The sequence below is a fragment of the Eleutherodactylus coqui genome, chromosome 1, assembly GCF_035609145.1.
Source record: "Eleutherodactylus coqui strain aEleCoq1 chromosome 1, aEleCoq1.hap1, whole genome shotgun sequence".
NCBI classification, from domain to species: Eukaryota; Metazoa; Chordata; class Amphibia; order Anura; family Eleutherodactylidae; genus Eleutherodactylus; species Eleutherodactylus coqui.
In genome coordinates this window covers 228,225,320-228,248,389 of record NC_089837.1, presented here as the reverse complement: position 1 = coordinate 228,248,389, position 23,070 = coordinate 228,225,320, and the positions used below count along the sequence as shown (strand labels likewise).

Below are 23,070 nucleotides of genomic sequence, written 5' to 3'. Positions count from 1 at the left end.
TGCTGTGGTGGCTATTCCTAGACACTATGTTGAGAAGTGATGAGCAGAGTTTCAGATGCCAGTTTTTGTTTCCTACAGTTGCTATTATCCCCTTTTTTAATATCATTTTTTTATCCTGTGTTTTATGTCAATCAATAGCATCTTCAAACTTGATTTATTGCTAATACAAGATAAAAGAACATTCTGTGGCTTCTGGGGCAAGTATCCACTAAGCTGTACAGCCGGATTGGTGGCCAGTAATGGTTAAAGGCTATAGACACTTGACAACCAATTTTTATTGTCCCACTGTATTCAAAATGAAGCCACTTTACACTATATATATAAAAAATTACAATTGCTCACATTTTGTACCTACAGCTGCCTATGCATTTCAATGGTAACGAAGCATGTAGCCTGATCCTGTAGTCAATACTCTCTTTTGCCTGTCCCCTCCCACCCCACCCCACTTACTTCTTGCTAACCTACTAAATGTATGTAGGGGACAGATGCATGGGGATATTTAATAAAGGGTATTAATGCAAATATTGCGATGAGAAGGGTATGCTACATATTGATCCTTGTATTATGTTTAATTCTCACATGTCCATAGCCATCTGTACTGTTTAACTAAAATCATGTGCTTGAAATACAATTGTTTGCAAGTTTGGCACACAGAGATTTGATCTATTTTATAGTCACACTATAATGTCACGATATGAGAATATTAGAATGTGCTGGTTTAGGTTATTTATGATTATTTATGGCACTAACGGAGTTGTAACACAGTTATACATATCTGTAACACTTAAGTTCTGCTGGACAAAGCCATTAGCTGCTTTAGGACAATAAGTTAAAGCATGAAAAATTAGATTATTATTTACCTGGCAAATGGACGGTACAAAAAGACGTACAAACCTAATGTATTATAAAAGTTGTGTCGGGAATTTATTTTGCTACCAACAGTCTGGGTGATTGCCTGGGCTAAAGAGCGAAGGCAGCTGGCAGTGCACCAGTAGGAATGTCATTTGTTATACTCAAGTCGCTTTTAATTAAGCAACCACTTGGTTGTGTAAGAAAAGGGAACTTTCTGTGAAAACTACATAATGTAAATCTTACTAAAATAAAAATCTTGGCAATATATCACATGATGACATGTGCAAAAGTAAACATTGAGGTAATATCACCTTTCACAACATTTTTCTACCCCCTAAGAGATTACACACTCATGAATAAATAGTGCTGTCATATCTATGACTCCAGGTGTTCCTGCGCCTGTTGGTGTTGGACATTTCTTGCTTTCTTTCATAACCTTTTTTCATGCTCCTGCTTTCAAGTCCCTTCATCTGGCAAATGCCTTTTCTCTATGCACAATACAGAGATAATGGACAAACAGACGTCACTGAGACCTCAGCTGGTAAAAAAATGCTTGATTTAGGCAACTCTAACGTGTGGTTCCTCTTCTGTCTCTTGGCCTAAGCTTGTGTATGTTACTGAAGGCTCCAACTGTGCACTAGAAGGCAGTTCTACTACAGGTCCTGATGGGTTGCGGAATTGCTTGTACACTCTAGGATCCTGGGCTACATAAGTTGTCGTGGAGAAATATAGCACCAGTCCAACCAGAATCGTGCCGAAGGACAGCAGGTAAAGTCCTGAAAACTGAGCAGGAGAAGAAGAAGAGACCGTTATTCAAGGGACATGCTAGGAAGTTCAAAAAATGACATTTATAGTAACTAACTGAAATTTTATTGAAAGAAATATAGATGTCAAGAGCGGCAAATTACTTCTTTAAAGAGCTTTTTCCATCCTTAATATATGCCATTACTTTATGATTGTGGATATGCAACCTCTGGGACCCCTGAGAATGAAGGTGCCACAGCCTTGATGTAGTGTTATGTTTCCTTTTCCTTCTAATGTTTTTCGGCACGCTCCCAACCGCTCAACTGTGCGAAGAACTGCAGCTCCATTAACTTGTAGGGGAAGAACAGTGAAGGGGACACAGCGCTACATCAGCACTGCAACCTCTTCGTTATCTGGATTCGTAGGTGGCTCAGAGGTCAGACCCCACTGATCATAAGGGGAATGGTATATCCTAGCGACGTGTCATCACTTTGGGACAAGGGAAAACCCCTTTAGTTTTCTATTTTCTTACATTACAAAATCGGATATTTTGCTTTGCCAACTCTCTACCACTACATTGAAATCTCATCAAGATGCATTAGTATTAAATCCCTATAATTTTTGTTGCAATACAGCTATAGAAACCTTAGGCGTATGTTCACGTGGCGGAATTCACAGTGGTCATTTCACTTCTTGATGCGTAAATGCACAGAAACGAGATCTTTCATATTAAAATTCACATGCGGATTTTGCCCGTTGACACGGAACTTCTGCACATGGACCCACGCAAAGAAATGCATCAAAAAGATTTTGATGTGGTTTTTAGAGGTGGAATCACATGTGAACATATCTTTGTATGTAGTAGTTTACCACGTGGCAAAATCACTGCCATGTGGCCTGTGCTAATGATACAGATTTGTTTCAGCTGTGTTGCACCCGTATAAGCCATGCAGTTACATGCATGGCTTATGGCAAAACTGTGGCAAAAAAATAAACCAAAATCACAGTAAAACCACTAATACAATTAATCAAAATAGCAAATTGCTTGGAGCCATCCCAAATTATGGTATTTTCACACTTGGCAGATTTGTTACTGATAATTGTGCAAGTCACATGCATTTAAATTGAGCTTTCAGAAAACCATGTGTCAAAACAACCCCATACAGATGAATGCAACTGGTTTTTAGTCTCCGTTGCAAGTCCAGGTGCAGTATGCCAATTAGCAGTAAAACGCCAGCATTACTTTTCATTCCCATGAGCTTGATTTTCATTGAGCCATTCACATTTGCATATATATATTGCGTGTAATACGCGCATGTAAAAGATCGCAGCATGCTCTATTTCGCAGCGTATTACATGCATACGGCTCAATTGTTCTTTATGGGTGGCGTATTCAATGCTGTCCATACACAATACATTGCGTATGGGTGGTGTTACATATGCAATGCCACTATGAGACAGAGCAGGTATATAAAAAAACTGCGCATGACAGTATGCATGAGATATATGGTCATACACAGTGCATGATAGCTGTCATATGCACCGATAGCCGTCTCACACCGTGGTAAGGTGCTGCGTGATCTACCCAGCGTTTTAGGCATATGCCTATGGGAAAGAACCCTAACTCATGTTTGCTAACACTCATGAACTTACACCTTGGAAAGTGTTGTAGCCGATGATATTAAAATGAATGCAACTGTCTTTGAGATGTAAGATATTGGTAACTATCCATTCATGGTACTGGACTCCCTATATGGAGAAGAGAGGCCTTATAGGCCCCCTAAGGGACCTGGGCTGGGTGCAACCGCATCCCCTATAGTTACACCCCTGGATGTGATCATGGCACAACTACAGCTTTGCTAGAACAGGTTCTTCAAATTGATTGTACTTAAAGAAAACATATGTTGTACGGAGGAAATGAAAAGGTCTTTGAAAGTGACACCCAAAGGAAATGATGCTTAGTGGAAGTATATCTGGGCACATAACAAATCCGTTCTTAATGTTGACTTGAAGGCAGGGGCGTAACTATAGGGGATGCAGTAGATGTGGTTGCACCTGGGCCTAGGAGCCCCATAAGGACTCTCCTCTCCATATAGGGAGCCCGGTATTATGTGTAAAGCATTATAGTTGGGGGCCCTGTTACAGAGTTTGCATTGGGGCCCAGAAGCTTCAAATTACACCTCTGCTTGAAAGTATTATTTAAGCAACTGCATATGTAAAACACTTATTAAGTTTGCCAGAAAGCTACATGGGATACTTATAAACTGGGCACATACACTTGTTAATGCTGGTCATACACTTAGATAGCTGTTCACTCATTTGGGTGTCAGCTACCTTGCCCGATACCTATAGACACTCGGCTCGGCCAAGCATATGTGTCCTGGATGTAGAGAGAGGAGAAAGCCGCTGCCAGAAACCTATGGTAGTGGCTTATGTCCCAGAGAACAACAGAATGGGGCAGCTGAGATCCAACTGACTAATCCTTTTCTGCTCCATCATTGGCAACTGGAAGAAAGTCCAAAGACGCCTATACAGATTAGATGACCAGCGGGTTCCGACTATATACATTTAATGTGTGTGGCCACCTTAAAACCATCCAAAGACTTGGACTGGTGAAGAGACTATGTCACTAAATGTCTGATATTACATTATCAAACACAAATAATCCACTGATAAGAAAATGTTCTGCTCATGGCCTGCGATGCTTGCATAGGATGTAAAGGATGTGATACTTAGATCTTTGGGTCTGACCACCCAGCAATGCATAAAGTTGCAATTCCTACTAGAGGTTGAGAAAAAAAATAAAAGAAATGGAAAATAATGAAGTACGTCTAAAATGTTAACAATGGCAGGGCAAAAGAGCATCCTCATGGGGAAAATAAAATATGATTTGATCCTAAGAAATATCTTTCTACATCATAAAGCGGCCTTTTTCTAAAGAATCTAGCTCCCAGAAACTAGTGCACTAAACATTCCTCCAAGCTATTATAGCATGAGAATTAATTTGTTACAAAGGAGCTCTGTTAATCAAAAGCTTTTTAAACTTAATTTTAGCTGACCAGATTTGTGACTCCTACTGAGCATTTTTCTATCTTTTCTTCGTGAAATTAGGGTACAATAAAGAGTGCTTTTATTCGACAGTGTTGTGTGTTTGAATGGTTTTTCTCCTTGCTTTGTGTTTGGCAGCAGACAGTGCTGTGAGAGAACATGCTTGAGTTGTGTTTTTATACCTCAGCTTCCCCCCATGTTACTAGCAGACTAATGTAACTTTCCATGTGGGAATGTAGTATGGGATTAGCAATCAGGCATATTGTACTGCAACACAGCTTCACAGGGAAGCCATGGACATTATCTTACTTTGTTAAAAAAATAAATTGCAAGTAGGAACTAAATGACGTTGAAGTTTAATACCCTCAAACATTCCTTAACACAGTTTATAGGAAGCTAAACTACAACAATCAATGCCAAGCAGCAGCTGCAAAAGGAGGTCAAATCTCTGTCTGTATAAAAAGATAAAAGCCCCAAAATCAAATATAATATTGTCCCTCTGTAGATCACTCCTAAAGGCCTTTTTTACAAAGAACGGTTAGTGTTCAAAAAAATGTATGCTAACTTTCAGTGTAAACACAGCCAACGATCGAGCGATGAACGATAATTTGTTTGCTTACCGTTCATTGTTCATTTCATGCAAGCATGAAAATCATCGTTGGCTCGTTCGCTAATCATCTGGTTTAAATACGGATCGCTCAGGCGTTCTCATTTGCTTGAATGATTGAACGATTTAGTGAGTGAATGAGCAAACGATTTATCTGCTTGTATAAACAGGTTGCCAAGCGAACTCTGACATCATTGGTTTTATTCGAACAATAAAAGCACCTTTAACCCTTTCCAATCCAATTTGTATCCTGGTTTTCCTAGGGGGCTTACTCTTTTCTGCTATTATACAATGGCGCTATATGCTGGCTAAAGCCAGTACTGCATGAGGTGACACGTTGGACAGGCACCGACAGCAGAGAGGCCGGCAATATACAGTACGAGAACCCCGACGGATGTCTTCCAACATCGGAGCTGTACAGCCTTGAATCATAATGTCTTCAGAGGTCAGACAGTGGATTGGAAAGGTTTAATCCACATCTTGAACGTGGGGTACAGTTTTGAGCAGCACAAAATTGGAAGTAAAAAAAAGTGTCTGTGCTCAAAGGATTGTACCTATACTGATAAAACAATACATTCTATTATAACTAAAGATGGGAACATTTAGCTTTTCACATTAAAAATGTGCTTTAGAGGGCAAATATAAAGAAAGCATCTTTATTCTATAAAATGTGGAATAGATTATAGATGATGTTCATTTGAAGGAAAGCCTTCGTTTGATCCACAGTATGATAAGGAAGTCTTTATAGTAAGGCCCAACGCACAAGGGTGTAATCGCATTGCGAAATTCGGAGCGGGTGCCCGCCTACGAATTCTGCAGCAAATACTGCCCATAAACATGCTATGGAAAATCACTTTTCCATGTCCAAGAGCAAAAATCACGGAGGGAAAATCACAGCATTTTCTATTTCAGTAAGGATTCCGCATTGAAGTCAATGAAAGCTGTCCGATCCGTGGTCCTTCCTCAATCATCATCGCAAAGGGTCGCAGAATTTGCGCCATCGCCAACGTGGCATAATCAGTACTGCACATGTACCGCTTTACAGATTATAGAAGAATCCAGAGAGGTACGCAGGCCGGGCCCAGAGTCGGATTCCACTGCGGGATCCGACCCGACCGTGTGCATTCAGCCTTGAAGTGTCATCCAAAACATCAAATCATGGGAAAATCTGTTGCAGAACTTAAACATGTATTGACTATCTCTATTGACTGATGTAATTGATGTAAGGCTAGCTTAACAACATGTTTTGTGTTGGACATTTTCTGTAGGTTAGGAAATTGGCCACTATTGCCCTTTTTTGCCTTCTCCCTCTGAACCAATGGCTATGCCTAAGAAAGGTTGAACTGGGTAATGATTGTAACCTATCAATGCACATATATATATAGTTGTTAATTGCCATCCAAACAAATATAGGTCTATTAGTCAGGTACAGATTCCATTTACAGCCCACATTAGATAAGTGACAGATGTATTATGACTAGATGCCATCGGCATCACATCTGCCTTCTTCTACAATCCGTTTCGGAAAAAGGGTGAATACATCTAGGAGAAGATAAAAAAGGTAACACAAATCTATACTGTAGATTTACAGGGGCTACATCTGAAGATTACAGACCATTTCCATTGCTGTCTGGGTATTTTTTAGAATTTTTGGTATAGTATATAACTTTTCTTAAAGCACATCTGTCAGCTGATTATACTGCCCTAGTTAAGGTCAGCACATTCAGATAACAAGTCAGCTTTAGAAGGTAACGCCGCCTAAACTGCATAGTATCCAAATTGTATCATTCCTTCTCACAGCAATTACATAAGATCCATGAATTGCAGTTACTGATGTATTTGCCTCTATGCACAATGCTCATTATAACTGAGTCTGCAGTATTTTTTGTCAGCTAGAAAAAATTGTTTTTTTTGTGCCATTTAGTATAATAACTAGAGATGAGCGAACGCGTTCGTCCGAGCTTGATATTCGTGCGAATATTAGGGTGTTCGGGATGTTCGTTATTCGTGACGAACACCATGCGGTGTTCTGGTTACTTTCACTTCCTTCCCTGAGACGTTAGCGCGCTTTTCTGGCCAATTGAAAGACAGGGAAGGCATTACAACTTCCCCCTGCAACGTTTAAGCCCTATACCACCCCCCTGCTGTGAGTGGCTGGCGAGATCAGGTGTTCGCCTAATATAAAAGTCGGCCCCTCCCGCGGCTCGCCTCAGATGCGGTGTGAGTTAGATGAGGGACAGTGCTGTTTATACCGGAGCTGCTGTAGGGAAAGAATTGGTAGTTAGTGTAGGCTTCAAGACCCCCCAAAGGTCCTTATTAGGGCCACTGATAGCTGTGTGTTGGCTGCTGTTAGCAGTGGGATTTTTTTTTTTCTCAAAGTCGCCTCTGCAGACCGTTGCACCTGGCATTAGGGACAGAAGTGCTGCATAGGCAGGGAGAGTGTTAGGAGTGAGTGTAGCCTTCAAGAACCTCAACGGTCCTTTCTAGGGCCATATTTATCCGTGTGCAGTACTGTCCAGGCTGCTGTTGGCTGTGCTGCATTTTTTTTGGGCTTCTCAAAATCGCCTCTGCAGAGCATTCCACCCTCCATTGATACTGCAGGGAAAGAATTGTATAGGCAGGGCCACAACACAGTTATTATTCATAGAATATACGCAGTGCTGCCTGTTGGTGGGAAAAAACTGAAAACAAATCTATTTGTCCAGCCTCTGTCCGTCCTAACGCCTGTGGACACGTGTGAGCTGCGTGAAAAACATTGCTAAATCATACGCACCCAGCTACGCTTTACTGCTGGCTTCGCCATTTGCTTTCCTTAATTGGGAAAAAAAATACCTGCTCTGCCACAGTTAATAACTCTGCTACCCTCACGTTCTGTGACACATAAGCAGGGACACAGCGCAGTTATTAAACTTCTCAGGTTCATTGAATATACGCAGTGCTGCCTGTTGGTGGGAAAAAACTGAAAAGAAATCTATTTGTCCAGCCTGTGTCCGTCCTTACGCCTGTGGAGACGTGTGAGCTGCGTGAAAAACATTGCTAAATCATACGCAGCCAGCTACGGTTTACTGCTGGGTTCGCCATTTGCTTTCCTTAATTGGGAAAAAAAATACCTGCTCTCCAAGAGTTATAATAACTCTGCTACCCTCACGTTCTGTGACACATAAGCAGGGACACAGCGCAGTTATTAAACTTCGCAGGTTCATTGAATATACGCAGTGCTGCCTGTTGGTGGGAAAAAACTGAAAAGAAATCTATTTGTCCAGCCTGTGTCCGTCCTTACGCCTGTGGAGACGTGTGAGCTGCGTGAAAAACATTGCTAAATCATACGCAGCCAGCTACGGTTTACTGCTGGGTTCGCCATTTGCTTTCCTTAATTGGGAAAAAAAATACCTGCTCTCCAAGAGTTATAATAACTCTGCTACCCTCACGTTCTGTGACACATAAGCAGGGACACAGCGCAGTTATTAAACTTCGCAGGTTCATTGAATATACGCAGTGCTGCCTGTTGGTGGGAAAAAACTGAAAAGAAATCTATTTGTCCAGCCTGTGTCCGTCCTTACGCCTGTGGAGACGTGTGAGCTGCGTGAAAAACATTGCTAAATCATACGCAGCCAGCTACGCTTTACTGCTGGCTTCGCCATTTGCTTTCCTTAATTGGGAAAAAAAATACCTGCTCTGCCACAGTTAATAACTCTGCTACCCTCACGTTCTGTGACACATAAGCAGGGACACAGCGCAGTTATTAAACTTCGCAGGTTCATTGAATATACGCAGTGCTGCCTGTTGGTGGGAAAAAACTGAAAAGAAATCTATTTGTCCAGCCTGTGTCCGTCCTTACGCCTGTGGAGACGTGTGAGCTGCGTGAAAACCATTGCTAAATCATACGCAGCCAGCTACGGTTTACTGCTGGGTTCGCCATTTGCTTTCCTTAATTGGGAAAAAAAATACCTGCTCTCCAAGAGTTATAATAACTCTGCTACCCTCACGTTCTGTGACACATAAGCAGGGACACAGCGCAGTTATTAAACTTCGCAGGTTCATTGAATATACGCAGTGCTGCCTGTTGGTGGGAAAAAACTGAAAAGAAATCTATTTGTCCAGCCTGTGTCCGTCCTTACGCCTGTGGAGACGTGTGAGCTGCGTGAAAAACATTGCTAAATCATACGCAGCCAGCTACGCTTTACTGCTGGCTTCGCCATTTGCTTTCCTTAATTGGGAAAAAAAATACCTGCTCTCCAAGAGTTATAATAACTCTGCTACCCTCACGTTCTGTGACACATAAGCAGGGACACAGCGCAGTTATTAAACTTCGCAGGTTCATTGAATATACGCAGTGCTGCCTGTTGGTGGGAAAAAACTGAAAAGAAATCTATTTGTCCAGCCTGTGTCCGTCCTTACGCCTGTGGAGACGTGTGAGCTGCGTGAAAAACATTGCTAAATCATACGCAGCCAGCTACGCTTTACTGCTGGCTTCGCCATTTGCTTTCCTTAATTGGGAAAAAAAATACCTGCTCTGCCACAGTTAATAACTCTGCTACCCTCACGTTCTGTGACACATAAGCAGGGACACAGCGCAGTTATTAAACTTCGCAGGTTCATTGAATATACGCAGTGCTGCCTGTTGGTGGGAAAAAACTGAAAAGAAATCTATTTGTCCAGCCTGTGTCCGTCCTTACGCCTGTGGAGACGTGTGAGCTGCGTGAAAAACATTGCTAAATCATACGCAGCCAGCTACGCTTTACTGCTGGCTTCGCCATTTGCTTTCCTTAATTGGGAAAAAAAATACCTGCTCTGCCACAGTTAATAACTCTGCTACCCTCACGTTCTGTGACACATAAGCAGGGACACAGCGCAGTTATTAAACTTCGCAGGTTCATTGAATATACGCAGTGCTGCCTGTTGGTGGGAAAAAACTGAAAAGAAATCTATTTGTCCAGCCTGTGTCCGTCCTTACGCCTGTGGAGACGTGTGAGCTGCGTGAAAAACATTGCTAAATCATACGCAGCCAGCTACGCTTTACTGCTGGCTTCGCCATTTGCTTTCCTTAATTGGGAAAAAAAATACCTGCTCTGCCACAGTTAATAACTCTGCTACCCTCACGTTCTGTGACACATAAGCAGGGACACAGCGCAGTTATTAAACTTAGATAATTCATTCACTAGAGGCAGTGGGGCCTTTCGTTTTCCAAAAAGGGCAAAAATTATATTTGGCCTGCAGTCTTGCGCCAATTTATTTCCTGCCTGGGAAATCTAATCACTGGTAATACAGCATGCTGAGGGGTAGGGGTAAGCCTAGAGGACGTGGACGTGGACGTGGCCGAGGACGCGGAGGGCCAAGTGAGGGTGTGGGCACAGGCCAAGCTCCTGATCCAGGTGTGTCGCAGCTGTCTGCTGCGCGATTAGGAGAGAGGCACGTTTCTGGCGTCCCCACATTCATCGCCCAATTAATGGGTCCACGCGGGAGACGGTTATTAGAAAATGAGCAGTGTGAGCAGGTCCTGTCCTGGATGGCAGAAAGTGCTTCGAGCAACCTATCGTCTACCCGCAGTTCTGCGCCGTCCACTGCTGCCAATCCGAATCCTCTGTCTGCTGCTCCTCCTTCCTCCCAGCCTCCTCACTCCACTACAATGACACCTGCTCAGGAGCGGGAACACTCCCAGGAACTGTTCTCGGGCCCCTGCTTAGATTGGGCAGCAGCGGTTCCTCTCCCACCAGAGGAGTTTATCGTCACTGATGCCCAACCATTCGAAAGTTCCCGGGGTCCGGGGGAAGAGGCTGGGGACTTCCGCCAACTGTCTCAACAACTTTCTGTGGGTGAGGAGGACGATGACGATCAGACACAGTTGTCTTGCAGTGAGGTAGTAGTAAGGGCAGTAAGTCCCAGGGAGCAGCGCACAGAGGATTCGGAGGAAGAGCAGCAGGACGATGAGGTGACTGACCCCACCTGGTGTGCAACGCTTACTCAGGAGGACAGGTCTTCAGAGGGGGAGTCAAGGGCATCAGCAGGGCAGGTTGCAAGAGGCAGTGCGGTGGCCAGGGCCAGGGGTAGAGGCAGGGCCAGACCGAATAATCCACCAAGTGTTTCCCAAAGCGCCCCCCCGTGCCATGCCACCCTGCAGAGGCCGAGGTGCTCTAAGGTCTGGCAGTTTTTCACAGAGACGCCTGACGACCGACGAACAGTGGTGTGCAACCTTTGTTGCGCAAAGCTCAGCCGGGGAGCCAACACCAACAGCCTCACCACCACCACCATGCGCAGACATATGATGGCCAAGCACCCCACAAGGTGGGACGAAGGCCGTTCACCGCCTCCGGTTTGCACCCCTGCCTCTCCCCCTGTGCCCCAACCTGCCACTGAGATGCAACCCCCCTCTCAGGACACAGGCACTACCGCCTCATGGCCTGCACCCACACCCTCATCTCCGCTGTCCTCGGCCCCATCCAGCAGTGTAGTTCAGCGCACCGTTCAGCCGTCGCTTGCGCAAGTGTTCGAGCGCAAGCGCAAGTAGGCCGCCACGCACCCGCACGCTCAAACGTTAACCGTCCGCATCGCAAAATTCATCAGCCTTGAGATGCTGCCGTATAGGGTTGTGGAAACGGAGTCCTTCAAAAGTATCATGGAGGCGGCGGCCCCGCGCTACTCAGTTCCCAGTCGCCACTACTTTTCCCGATGTGCCGTCCCAGCCCTGCACGACCACGTCTCCCGCAACATTGTGCGCGCCCTCACCAACGCGGTTACTGCCACGGTCCACTTAACTACGGACACGTGGACAAGCACAGGCGGGCAGGGCCACTACATCTCCCTGACGGCACATTGGGTGAATTTAGTGGAGGCTGGGACAGAGTCAGAGCCTGGGACCGCTCACGTCCTACCCACCCCCAGAATTGCGGGCCCCAGCTCGGTGGTGGTATCTGCGGAGGTGTATGCTTCCTCCACTAAAGCACCCTCCTCCTCCTCCTCCTCCTCTGTCTCACAATCAAGATGTGTTAGCAGCAGCATGTCGCCAGCAGTCGGTGTCGCGCGGTGTGGCAGCACAGCGGTGGGCAAGCGTCAGCAGGCCGTGCTGAAACTACTCAGCTTAGGCGATAAGAGGCACACGGCCCACGAACTGCTGCAGGGTCTGACACAGCAGACCGACCGCTGGCTTGCGCCGCTGAGCCTCCAACCGGGCATGGTCGTGTGTGACAACGGCCGTAACCTGGTGGCGGCTCTGCAGCTCGGCAGCCTCACGCACGTGCCATGCCTGGCCCACGTCTTTAATTTGGTGGTTCAGCGGTTTCTGAAAAGCTACCCACGCTTGTCAGACCTGCTCGTAAAGGCGCGCCGGCTCTGCGCACATTTCCGCAAGTCCCACACGGACGCTGCCACCCTGCGCACCCTGCAACATCACTTTAAGCTGCCAGTGCACCGACTGCTGTGCGACGTGCCCACACGGTGGAACTCTACGCTCCACATGTTGGCCAGGCTCTATGAACAGCGTAGAGCTATAGTCGAATACCAACTCCAACATGGGCGGCGCAGTGGGAGTCAGCCTCCTCAATTCCTTTCAGAAGAGTGGGCCTGGTTGGCAGACATCTGCCATGTCCTTGGTAATTTTGAGGAGTCTACCCAGGTGGTGAGCGGCGATGCTACAATCATTAGCGTCACCATTCCTCTGCTATGCATCTTGAGAAATTCCCTGCAAACCATAAAGGCAGCTGCTTTGCGCTCGGAAACGGGGGCGGGGGAAGACAGTATGCCGCTGGATAGTCAGGGCACCCTCCTGTCTATTTCACAGCGTGTACAGGAGGAGGAGGAGGATGAGGAGGAGGGGGAAGAGACAGCTTGGCCCGCTGCTGACGGTACACCGGCTGATTGCCTGTCATCCTTTCAGCGTGTATGGCCTGAGGAGGAGGAGGAGGAGGAGGATCCTGAAAGTGATCTTCCTAGTGAAGACAGCCATGTGTTGCGTACAGGTACCCTGGCACACATGGCTGACTTCATGTTAGGATGCCTTTCTCGTGACCCTCGCGTTGCACGCATTCTGGCCACTACGGATTACTGGGTGTACACACTGCTCGATCCACGGTATAAGGAGAACCTGCCCACTCTGATTCCCGAAGAGGAAAGGGGTTCGAGAGTGTTGCTATACCACAGGACCCTTGCGGACAAGCTGATGGTAAAATTCCCAGCCGACAGCGCTAGTGGCAGAAGGCGCAGTTCCGAGGGCCATGTTGCAGGGGATGTGCGTAGATCGAGCAGCATGTACATCCCAGGCAGTGCAACAGTCTTTAAGGGCCTGGCCAGCTTTATGGCTCCCCACCAAGACTGTGTCACCGCTCCCCAGTCACGGCTGAGTCGGCGGGAGCACTGCAAAAGGATGGTGAGGGAGTACGTAGCGGATCGCACGACCATCCTTGGTGACGCCTCTGCCCCCTACAACTACTGGGTGTCGAAGCTGGACACGTGGCCTGAACTAGCCCTGTATGCCCTTGAGGTGCTTGCTTGTCCTGCGGCTAGCGTGTTGTCGGAGAGGGTGTTTAGTGCGGCTGGGGGAATCATCACCGATAAGCGTAGCCGCTTGTCAACCGACAGTGCCGACAGGCTAACACTCATCAAGATGAACAAAGGCTGGATTTCGCCAGACTTCTGTTCTCCACCAGCGGACAGCAGCGATACGTAAGCAATACGTAGGCTGCACCCGCGGATGGAAGCTACGTTCTCTCTCACCATCCAAAACGGGGACATTTGTGCTTCATCAATCTGTGTCTAATATTCCTCCTCCTCCTCCTCCTGCTCCTCCTCCTGAAACCTCACGTAATCACGCTGAACGGGCAATTTTTCTTAGGGCCACAAGGCTCACTCAAATAATTTTTCAGAACAATTTTTATAAGTTTCAATTAGCTTAAAAGCGTTGGAACTTTAACTTGAACCAATTTTTCGTTACACTGGGCTGCCTCCAGGCCTAGTTACCACTTAAGCCACATTAACCAAAGCGATTAATGGGTTTCACCTGCCCTCTTGGCTGGCCATGGCCAATTTTTGGGATGTACATTAGTACTGTTGATACAGCAATTTTTGTGGGCCCTCGCCTACAGTGTAATCAAATTAATTTTTAGCCCACCTGCATTACAGCTGACGTTACCTCAGCTGTGTTGGGCAATGCAATGGGATATTTCTATGTACCGCCGGTGGCTTCCTGGCACCCACCCAGGCAGTGGGTCCACAGGGAGTTAAACCTACATGTGTCCACTTGTAAAGAACCCCAGTCTGACTGGGGCATGCAGTGTGGGCCGAAGCCCACCTGTATTACGCACGACATTACTACCTCAGCTGTGTTGGGCAATGCAATGGGATATTTTTGTGTACCGCCGGTGGGTTCCAGGGAGCCACCCATGCTGTAGGTGCACACTGAGTTTTTAATACATCTGTACACTTCTAAAGAACCCGTCTGACTGGGGCATGCAGTGTGGGCCGAAGCCCACCTGTATTACGCACGACATTACTACCTCAGCTGTGTTGGGCAATGCAATGGGATATTTTTGTGTACCGCCGGTGGGTTCCAGGGAGCCACCCATGCTGTAGGTGCACACTGAGTTTTTAATACATCTGTACACTTCTAAAGAACCCGTCTGACTGGGGCATGCAGTGTGGGCCGAAGCCCACCTGTATTACGCACGACATTACTACCTCAGCTGTGTTGGGCAATGCAATGGGATATTTCTATGTACCGCCGGTGGCTTCCTGGCACCCACCCAGGCAGTGGGTCCACAGGGAGTTAAACCTACATGTGTCCACTTGTAAAGAACCCCAGTCTGACTGGGGCATGCAGTGTGGGCCGAAGCCCACCTGCATTAAGCACGACATTACTACCTCAGCTGTGTTGGGCAATGCAATGGGATATTTCTGTGTACCGCCGGTGGGTTCCAGGGAGCCACCCATGCTGTGGGTCGACAGGGACTTCACAATAGGGAGTTGTACCTGCCTGTGTCTATGAATTAAAAAGCCCGGTCTGACTGGGGCATGCAGACACCTTGACAGAATGAATAGTGTGTGGCACATAGGTTCCCCATTGCTATGCCCACGTGTGCAGCTCCTGATGGCGGTGGCACAGGATTCTATTTCTCATTGCTTCTGTACAGCATTGTGGGCTATCGCTCCGCCACTTTTAAAGAGGGTCGCTGCCTAGCCGTGCCAACCTCTGCAGTGTATGCCTGAGGTCCCTCGTCATGGCAGACGCAATTCTAAATAGACATGAGCGTGGTGTGGCATGAGGGCAGCTGAAGGCTGCGCAGGGACACTTTGGTGTGCGCTGTGGGGGGGAGGGGGTGCGGTTGGGCAGCATGTAACTCAGGAGAAGTGGCAGTGGAGTGTCATGCAGGCAGTGATTGTGCTTTGTTGGAGGTAGTGTGGTGCTTAGCAAAGGTATGCCATGCTAATGAGGGCTTTTCAGAAGTAAAAGTTGTTGGGAGGGGGGGGGGCCCACTCTTGCCGCTATTGTGGCTTAATAGTGGGACCTGTGAACTTAGGATGCAGCCCAACATGTTGCCCCTCGCCTGCCCTATCCGTCACTGTGTCATTCCCATCACTTTCCTGAATTGCCCAGATTTTCACACATGAAAACCTTAGCGAGCATCGGCGAAATACAAAAATGTTCTGGTCGCCCATTGACTTCAATGGGGTTCGTTGTTCGAAACGAACCCTCGAGCATCACGGGAAGTTCGTTACGAATAACGAACACCCGAACATTTTGGTGTTCGCTCATCTCTAATAATAACCCATCAGACATGACATGCATCTATTATGGGGCCCTTGAATAGGGCAGAATATACTCATGACGTACCCACTTTGAAGGTTTGCTCTATCCTATTCTCAATGAGCAGTTATTGCCATTAGATATACTATTAGCAGAAAGGCAAGAACCAGGCACAGTGCATTTCCTTGTACGGTAGAGGGTGACCTCATGTTAAGGCCTCATTTACACGGGTAATGCATTTTTATGCTGGCCACGCATGAACGGGTAAAAGCCGCAATCATGTCTCGGCTAAAATAAGTGCTTTCTCATCCACTCAGACAGCTGGATGCGGTATATATGCCGCGACCTGGAACTCCTTTGGTTGGCATAAATACTCAGAATTACTTCCAATGGCTCAATAGAGCCGGCTGTAAGCTTTTCATTTCATTGGACGCTGCTAAACTCTCCTTCCCTTTTTAGCAGCTTCCACAGGAGTCTATGGGAGCTGCCAGCGCATACCAGTCAAAAGATAGGGCAAGACCTATCTTTTCCAGCCGCGTAGAAAATTGGCCGCTGTATTCGGTCACGAATGTTCTATCTTTTTGACTGCAACGTTTATACACAGCTACAAATTGGTCATCTGAATGAATACATTGGAGTCCAATGCTTCAGATGGTCAATGTTTTTTATCGTGGCTAAAATGGCTGCATAAAAACGCTCCGCCTTACATGTGCAATCTTACCATGTTGGCCCCATTTGCTTTATGTGCACCCTGTTATATACATAGTGTGAATGGTGCCAACGAGACTACATTTATTCCTTGATTTGAAATAACACAAGTAGACCGTACCGTTCAACCCTTTTTTATTACTCAAATGCATATAAAGTGAAAGCATGAAACAACTTTGCAAATAATCTTTATTACAAAGTTTCTGTTTCAGGACTACAGCCCCTATGTAGACTTAAGTCTCATTCACACGACCGTGTACGTAAAACGCTGCGTGGGTCATGCTGCGTTTTACTGATCACTGTAAGCCGGCATGTATGACAATGAGTGCACTGCACATGACAGCATATCTCACGCACGTGGTCTTACACAGTGTGACGTTATCTGTTTTAAAGAATTCCCTGCACTGTTTTATAGCGGGGCTACATATGTATTGCCGCCCATACGCAATGTATGGGCGGCAATACCTCATACAAAATGTTGCCCATAGAAAAATAAAGTGTCTCACGCTGCATGGTTGCACTTTCATTGACTCCATTCACTACGTATCATGTGGCTATGCATTGCGGGTAATATGCGCCAAAGTCATGATCGTGTGAATTAGCCCTTATGGGTCTCCATGGTAACAGACTACAGACAGTCCCTGTGTAGTCTGGTCCTGCAGTCGCAATGTCCTCTATCTGTTCCCTGTTTCTAGCTTACCTGTTGCATGTAAGTTAGCAGAAAGAAGGGGAGAGATGGAGGGAAGTATGGCTGCAAGATTAGACTAACAATTTTTGTTTCTAGTCTTTTACCATGCAGACACATAAAGCTGTGTAGGAGCCACATTCACAAAATAGTAGTGCATTTTAATGAAGTTATTTTGTAAAGTAACATTTTTAATTTTACCTGCAGTGTGACAATATAAAAAAGGTTACCAAGGTAGACATAGCCTTAAAGAGGTTATTCGGTTGTAAACTATTGATGGCCTATACTCAGGTTAAGTAATCAATAGTGGATTGGTGGGGTTCCCCTGCCAATCAGCTTTTCCTCCGATCGGTGCACTTGTGTACTGAATTGAAATGAATGGGAACTTTGCCTGCAATACCAAGCCTGACCCCCCCCCCCCCCAATAAGAATGGAGCTGTCTGCTTCCTGCAGAAATCAAGCTCAGTGCACAAGTACACCAGCCTGGCAAACATCTGATCAGCAAGGGTCTCAGGCAATGGACCCCCACCAACCTACTATTGATGTCTTATCCTGATGATAGGACATCAATAGTTTATAGTTGGACATGATCTTTAAAAATTTCAAAAAGCTGCAGCCAGTTCAAATATTAGTAAATGGGAACAAAAAATGTAGTATCACACTACCAAAAAATTCAATGACCCTTTATTAGACAAATAAAACCATCTATTTAAAGACATGAATACAAAAGATAGAAGGATCCAGATAAAGTAAGCATACACTCACTCTGGGTATCAGGGAACACCAGTAGAAGCTAATAGTAAACATCTCAAAAATATTGCACAATGCTAATACAAATACATAGAATGTATATAAAAGTTCACAACCCACTAATACAAATATGTAAGATATATACCAAAGGTCACAAACTAGCCATATCAGTGATGCATGTAACTCCAATGCACGTTTCCTGAATCTTTCTTAAGAGGGGTGTGCCTTCCTGAGGAAGATTGGCAAAATGCGCATCACTGCTATTGGTAGGTTGTGACCCCTTGGTATACATTCTATAAATTTGTATTAGCATGGGAATTGTGCAATATTTTTTAGATATTTACCATTAGTTTCTATTGGTGTTCCCAATACCCAAAGTGAGTGTATCTGGATCCTTCTCTCTTCTGTATTCATGTCTTTACATTGGTGGTTTTATATGCCTAGTAAAGGCTTATTGAATTCTTTGATAGTGTGATACTCCTTTTCTTTGTTCGCATATTGATATTATGGAGTAACTATCGATTTATTATTATGTATTATGGGGGTGACTATGGACCATGCTGGAAGCACTGCTTTATCTTTTGGTCTCAGATATCCGTACATGTAGACTCATCATTATTGAGAAAAAACCAGAACAAATAAAATGAATATTGTGTGCCATATGAGTATGGCTGTTATAGTGCAGCATGAGAAGGAAGGTAGAAGCATTGCCTCAAAGAAATGTGTTTGCCAGCCGATTTAGTGGTTTGTAAATGACCTTTTGCATTGTCATTGTGAGCCTTACAAAGCGAAAATACAGCTGCAGGGAAACTATACATTGGTGTATCAGAATAACCTTATATCTCGCCTCCAGTAGGATAGGTATTAAATGAAATTCACCTACAAGAAATTGTTACTGTAAAATGCATGATGTCGGGAATATTTTAACAATACGAAAGGACAAGAATATACTTTGTATTCTTCCAGGAATGTGAGGGGCATACAGAATCATTTGTCATGACGCTAAGGTTTCAAAGACAAGCGTTACTAGCATATTGCACTGGATATGGTGCTATTTTCTGTATTTTCATAGGTTCTAACTTATCATTTATGCTCTAAGAATATATTCCATTTCCAGAAACGTGTAATCCTGTTACAATTTATTTATAATCTGTTTCTATTGTAAGTACATGTTGAACATTGCATGAAACAGAGACTCCACTTTAACTCACCTTGTAGTGAAATAAGAAGAGACCGCAGAAAAAGGTGTACAGTTCTGCTGTTAATGTAGAGAGGTTGATCGCAGTGGCACTTGTTTTTTTTATAACCACAGGGAGGAAGCTATAGAGGCCAAACATGCAGGCGGTGAATCCCACATACAATAGACCTGTGGAAATAAGACATTACAATTAGCAAAGATTCAAAAGTGGATAGGTATTTTCGCTTTTTCTTAGTATCTGAGAAACAGTGTCACTCTCATCTATGGGCTGTGCTTGGTATTGCAGCTCGTGCCCATTTACTTGATTTTTTTTATTCCTTTGGGGAATTCTAAATGCCAGTTGGATTGAACCAGATGTATAAGATTCAGATAAAATGAGAATCCCACTCAAGAATAAGTATTCTGCTTGTAATGAGATACTCATATTGACAGTAGTTCAAGTGCATTACCCCAGGAAGTACTGAATTTTTGTTTTGATCTTTCCATTTTCAACCAACCAATGTTTTCACTTTAACATTACAAATTCAATGATAGTGATGAGCGATTAGTGGAATAATCGATTTGTGTTGGTATCAGGCTGATTTCACAAAAATCATTGTGAACTGGGATGGCCAATTTGTTTTAAAAGCAGTGTCATCAATTTTACGAGAACAAATTCTGTAAGATGAACACAGCACTCAAGAATGGACCTACTGCATGAACAGCTATAGAGCTTCAAAAAAATGTTGTTATACAAGAAAGCAGGTGTGGTGCTTGTTTTAAAGGCAATATCAGAAAGTATGCAAAGTACAAAATCTACCAGGTGAACAGAACAGCCAAGCATGAGCCTTCTCCAAGGAACAGTTATAGAGCTACAGCTGTTTGTTGTGCTTTACAAAATTTTCGTTTTGGGAGAAGAAAACATGGCAGGCTGCAATAGACTGAAAAAACATTTCCACACCACTCCTCCTTGGTGCTGCTGCGGCTGCTCCCTGCTCATCCACCATGAGCTGCAGACCTGCGATCAATTGCGGATGCATCCCCATGGTCATAGGGAAATGCTATGTTCAAGCTGTTTAACAGTCTGTCCTAATAGTGCTGCATTTTGTGGTCTCTGCCCACTGCCGTAATTAAATTTGTCATTTTGGCCTTGTAGTGGGGATCAAGGAGGAAGGCCACCCAGTAATTATCTGATGTTTTAATGTGGGCTATGTGGCAGTCCTTCTGCAAGCAATGCAGCATAAAAGCACTTATATGCCTCAAAGTATCTGAGGCTGATGGCCCATATTCCTCAGGGTTAGGCCTTAGAGTATCCTCTGGTTGGTCCCACCATCCATGTAGAATAGCTGGGGTTAGTGATGGATGGAAGGAACATTGTGTAGCGCCTTTCCCTGCCACTGGACCTGTGTTGTCTCCTTCCTCTTCTTCCTCTATACTTCCCAATGGGCAGAGAAACGTGTTGAAGAAGACACCCCTCTATCTTGCCCAAAGACACCCCATTTTCTTGCCTGAAGCCACCCTTCCTGCGATATTAAGTAATGCCAGATTGGCCAGACACATGGGATTATTGGTATCTCTTCCTTCTCCTCTTGTGGCATCAACACATCATTGTATCTGAGGCCATGAAGCATCTGTTCCAGCAGGCAGACAGCAGGGCTGGTCATACTGCTCAATGCATAATCACAACTGACTATTTTGGTTGCTTCATCAAAGCAGGCTAAAATGGCACACACGTCTTTTATCTGCAGCCACTCCATGGGCATAGAGTGACCAACCTCCATACAGTGTCTGCTAATAGTATATACCCCCTGGTACTCTGTAATTGCTGCTGCCTTAGCCTCTGCAACATATACAATGCGTAATACCACCATGTAGGCAAGTCAAAAATTAGCCTGTTGGGTAGTAGCCTGAACTGTAGCTGCACCTCTCCCAGATGAGAGGTAGCTGGGTGTGAACGCTGAGTGTGACTACACTTTCCTAGCCTCTCCAGCAATGGATATAAAACCTTGGTAATTGTTTAAGAAGCACTGCACTACCAGGTTCATCACATGGGCCAGGCAAAATATATGTGTAAGATTGCTAAGGCGGAAGGCAGCCAGCAGGTTGTCCCCCTTGTCACACTTGATCTTGTTTGGCTTCAGATTGTGCAAGGTCAGCCATGTGTCAGCCTGGACCCACAGAGCCGTCAACAGCTCTTTGGCCATGTGGCTGCAATTCCCCAGACATACTATGTTATATGAGTTTTAGGACAGGATTTTGGCATTTACCCCATGCACCGCTGTATGGAGGTTGGGTTTTGTCACATAAGTATATCTGTGCCATTGTGGATGGTGTTGAAAGGTGGTACGAAGAGGTAAAGTAAGAAAAAGAAGGAGGGGGTGAGGAGGGGACAGGCATGGATGAATGTCCCACAACTCTTGGGGCTATCATGAAATGTGGACCACTGCTTTTGGCTAAATGCCCCACCTGCAGGACAATGACCCAGTGTGCTGTTAAGGATATGTAACACCCCCATGTTTTCTGGACCACGTGACCACCCTGCCACTGATAATGTTCTTCTATGCCAAGGACACGTTATTGATGACATAGCAGTGCAGCGCAGGGAAAGATTTTTGGGCAAAGAAATGGTAGCTGGGTGTGGGAGATGGCTGAAAGGTTTGCCATTTTGTCTGTATATTCTGTACTTTTATCAAGTGTGAAGATGCTATATTGTGTCTCTAATCTAATCCTCTGGGGGAAGGGAACATCGCCCCCCACCTCCACAAGAATTGAAGGAGCAGTGCTTTGTGTCCATAAACTGGTCAAACTGGTTCTAACCAGTAGAGAACTTATCCAGGAATGTCTTTGTGTAAAGGGACAGGAAATGGCTGGAGAGAAACACATGAAGTATTCTCTTTGGACAACACTTCAAGAATGAATAGAGCATGCTCAAGGGAAGTTCCTCCCGGGTGAATGATCTCATAGCTACCTCACAAATACCTCCCTATGAGAATGACCTATCAGCACACAAAATAATGTAACTGTATCCTAAATTACCTAACTTCCTGTGTTTAAACCTTATTTAAACTTTTACCCGCCTAAATAAAGACGGACTCTTTTGGGACACATGATGTAGACGTGTGGTCTTTAAAAGGCTCTCCAGGCCTGTACATTATTCTTATCAAATATGGCACCCACAGTATATCGAAAAGCGAAAATTGTGCTAACATGGGCATCTGTTGCGGAAGGCATCTGTATCCACTAGCCTGAAGGAAAACATTTCCATTGCATGCAGCTGTGCAATACTTGCATTCAGACTCTGTGCTCGTAGACGGTTGGGGTAGTATTTATTTTTGCGAATCCATTATGAAATTGCCCTAGGAATACTCCGGATTATATAAACACAATTTTAATTGCCAAAGGCAAAAAATACCCATAGGTAATATCTAGAGATGAACGAGCACCAAAATGCTCGGGTGCTCGTTACTCGGGACGAAATTATCGCGATGCTCGAGGGTTTGTTTCGAATAACGAACCCCATTGAAGTCAATGGGCGACCCGAGCATTTTTGTATTTCGCCGATGCTCGCTAAGGTTTTCATGTGTGAAAATCTGGGCAATTCAAGAAAGTGATGGGAACGACACAGCAACGGATAGGGCAGGCGAGGGGCTACATGTTGGGCTGCATCTCAAGTTCACAGGTCCCACTATTAAGCCACAATACCGGCAAGAGTGGGCCCCCCCCCAACAACTTTTACTTCTGAAAAGCCCTCATTAGCAATGCATACC

The 23,070-nt window shown here is 45.1% G+C and overlaps 1 protein-coding gene across 1 annotated transcript in view; it reads right to left on the bottom strand.

The window, feature by feature from the left end:
* Window positions 1-456: 456 nt before the first annotated feature.
* The window catches only part of SLC35F1 (solute carrier family 35 member F1), a 357,501-nt gene continuing 334,887 nt past the window's right edge, over window positions 457-23,070 (bottom strand). Inside the window, exons 7-8 of the mRNA XM_066591135.1 lie at window positions 19,338-19,492; window positions 457-1,635 (exon numbers count right to left, since the gene is read on the bottom strand). Coding sequence (XP_066447232.1) covers window positions 1,411-1,635; window positions 19,338-19,492 — 380 coding nt within the window. The 3' untranslated portion in view covers window positions 457-1,410. The remainder of the gene's footprint in view (window positions 1,636-19,337; window positions 19,493-23,070) is intronic.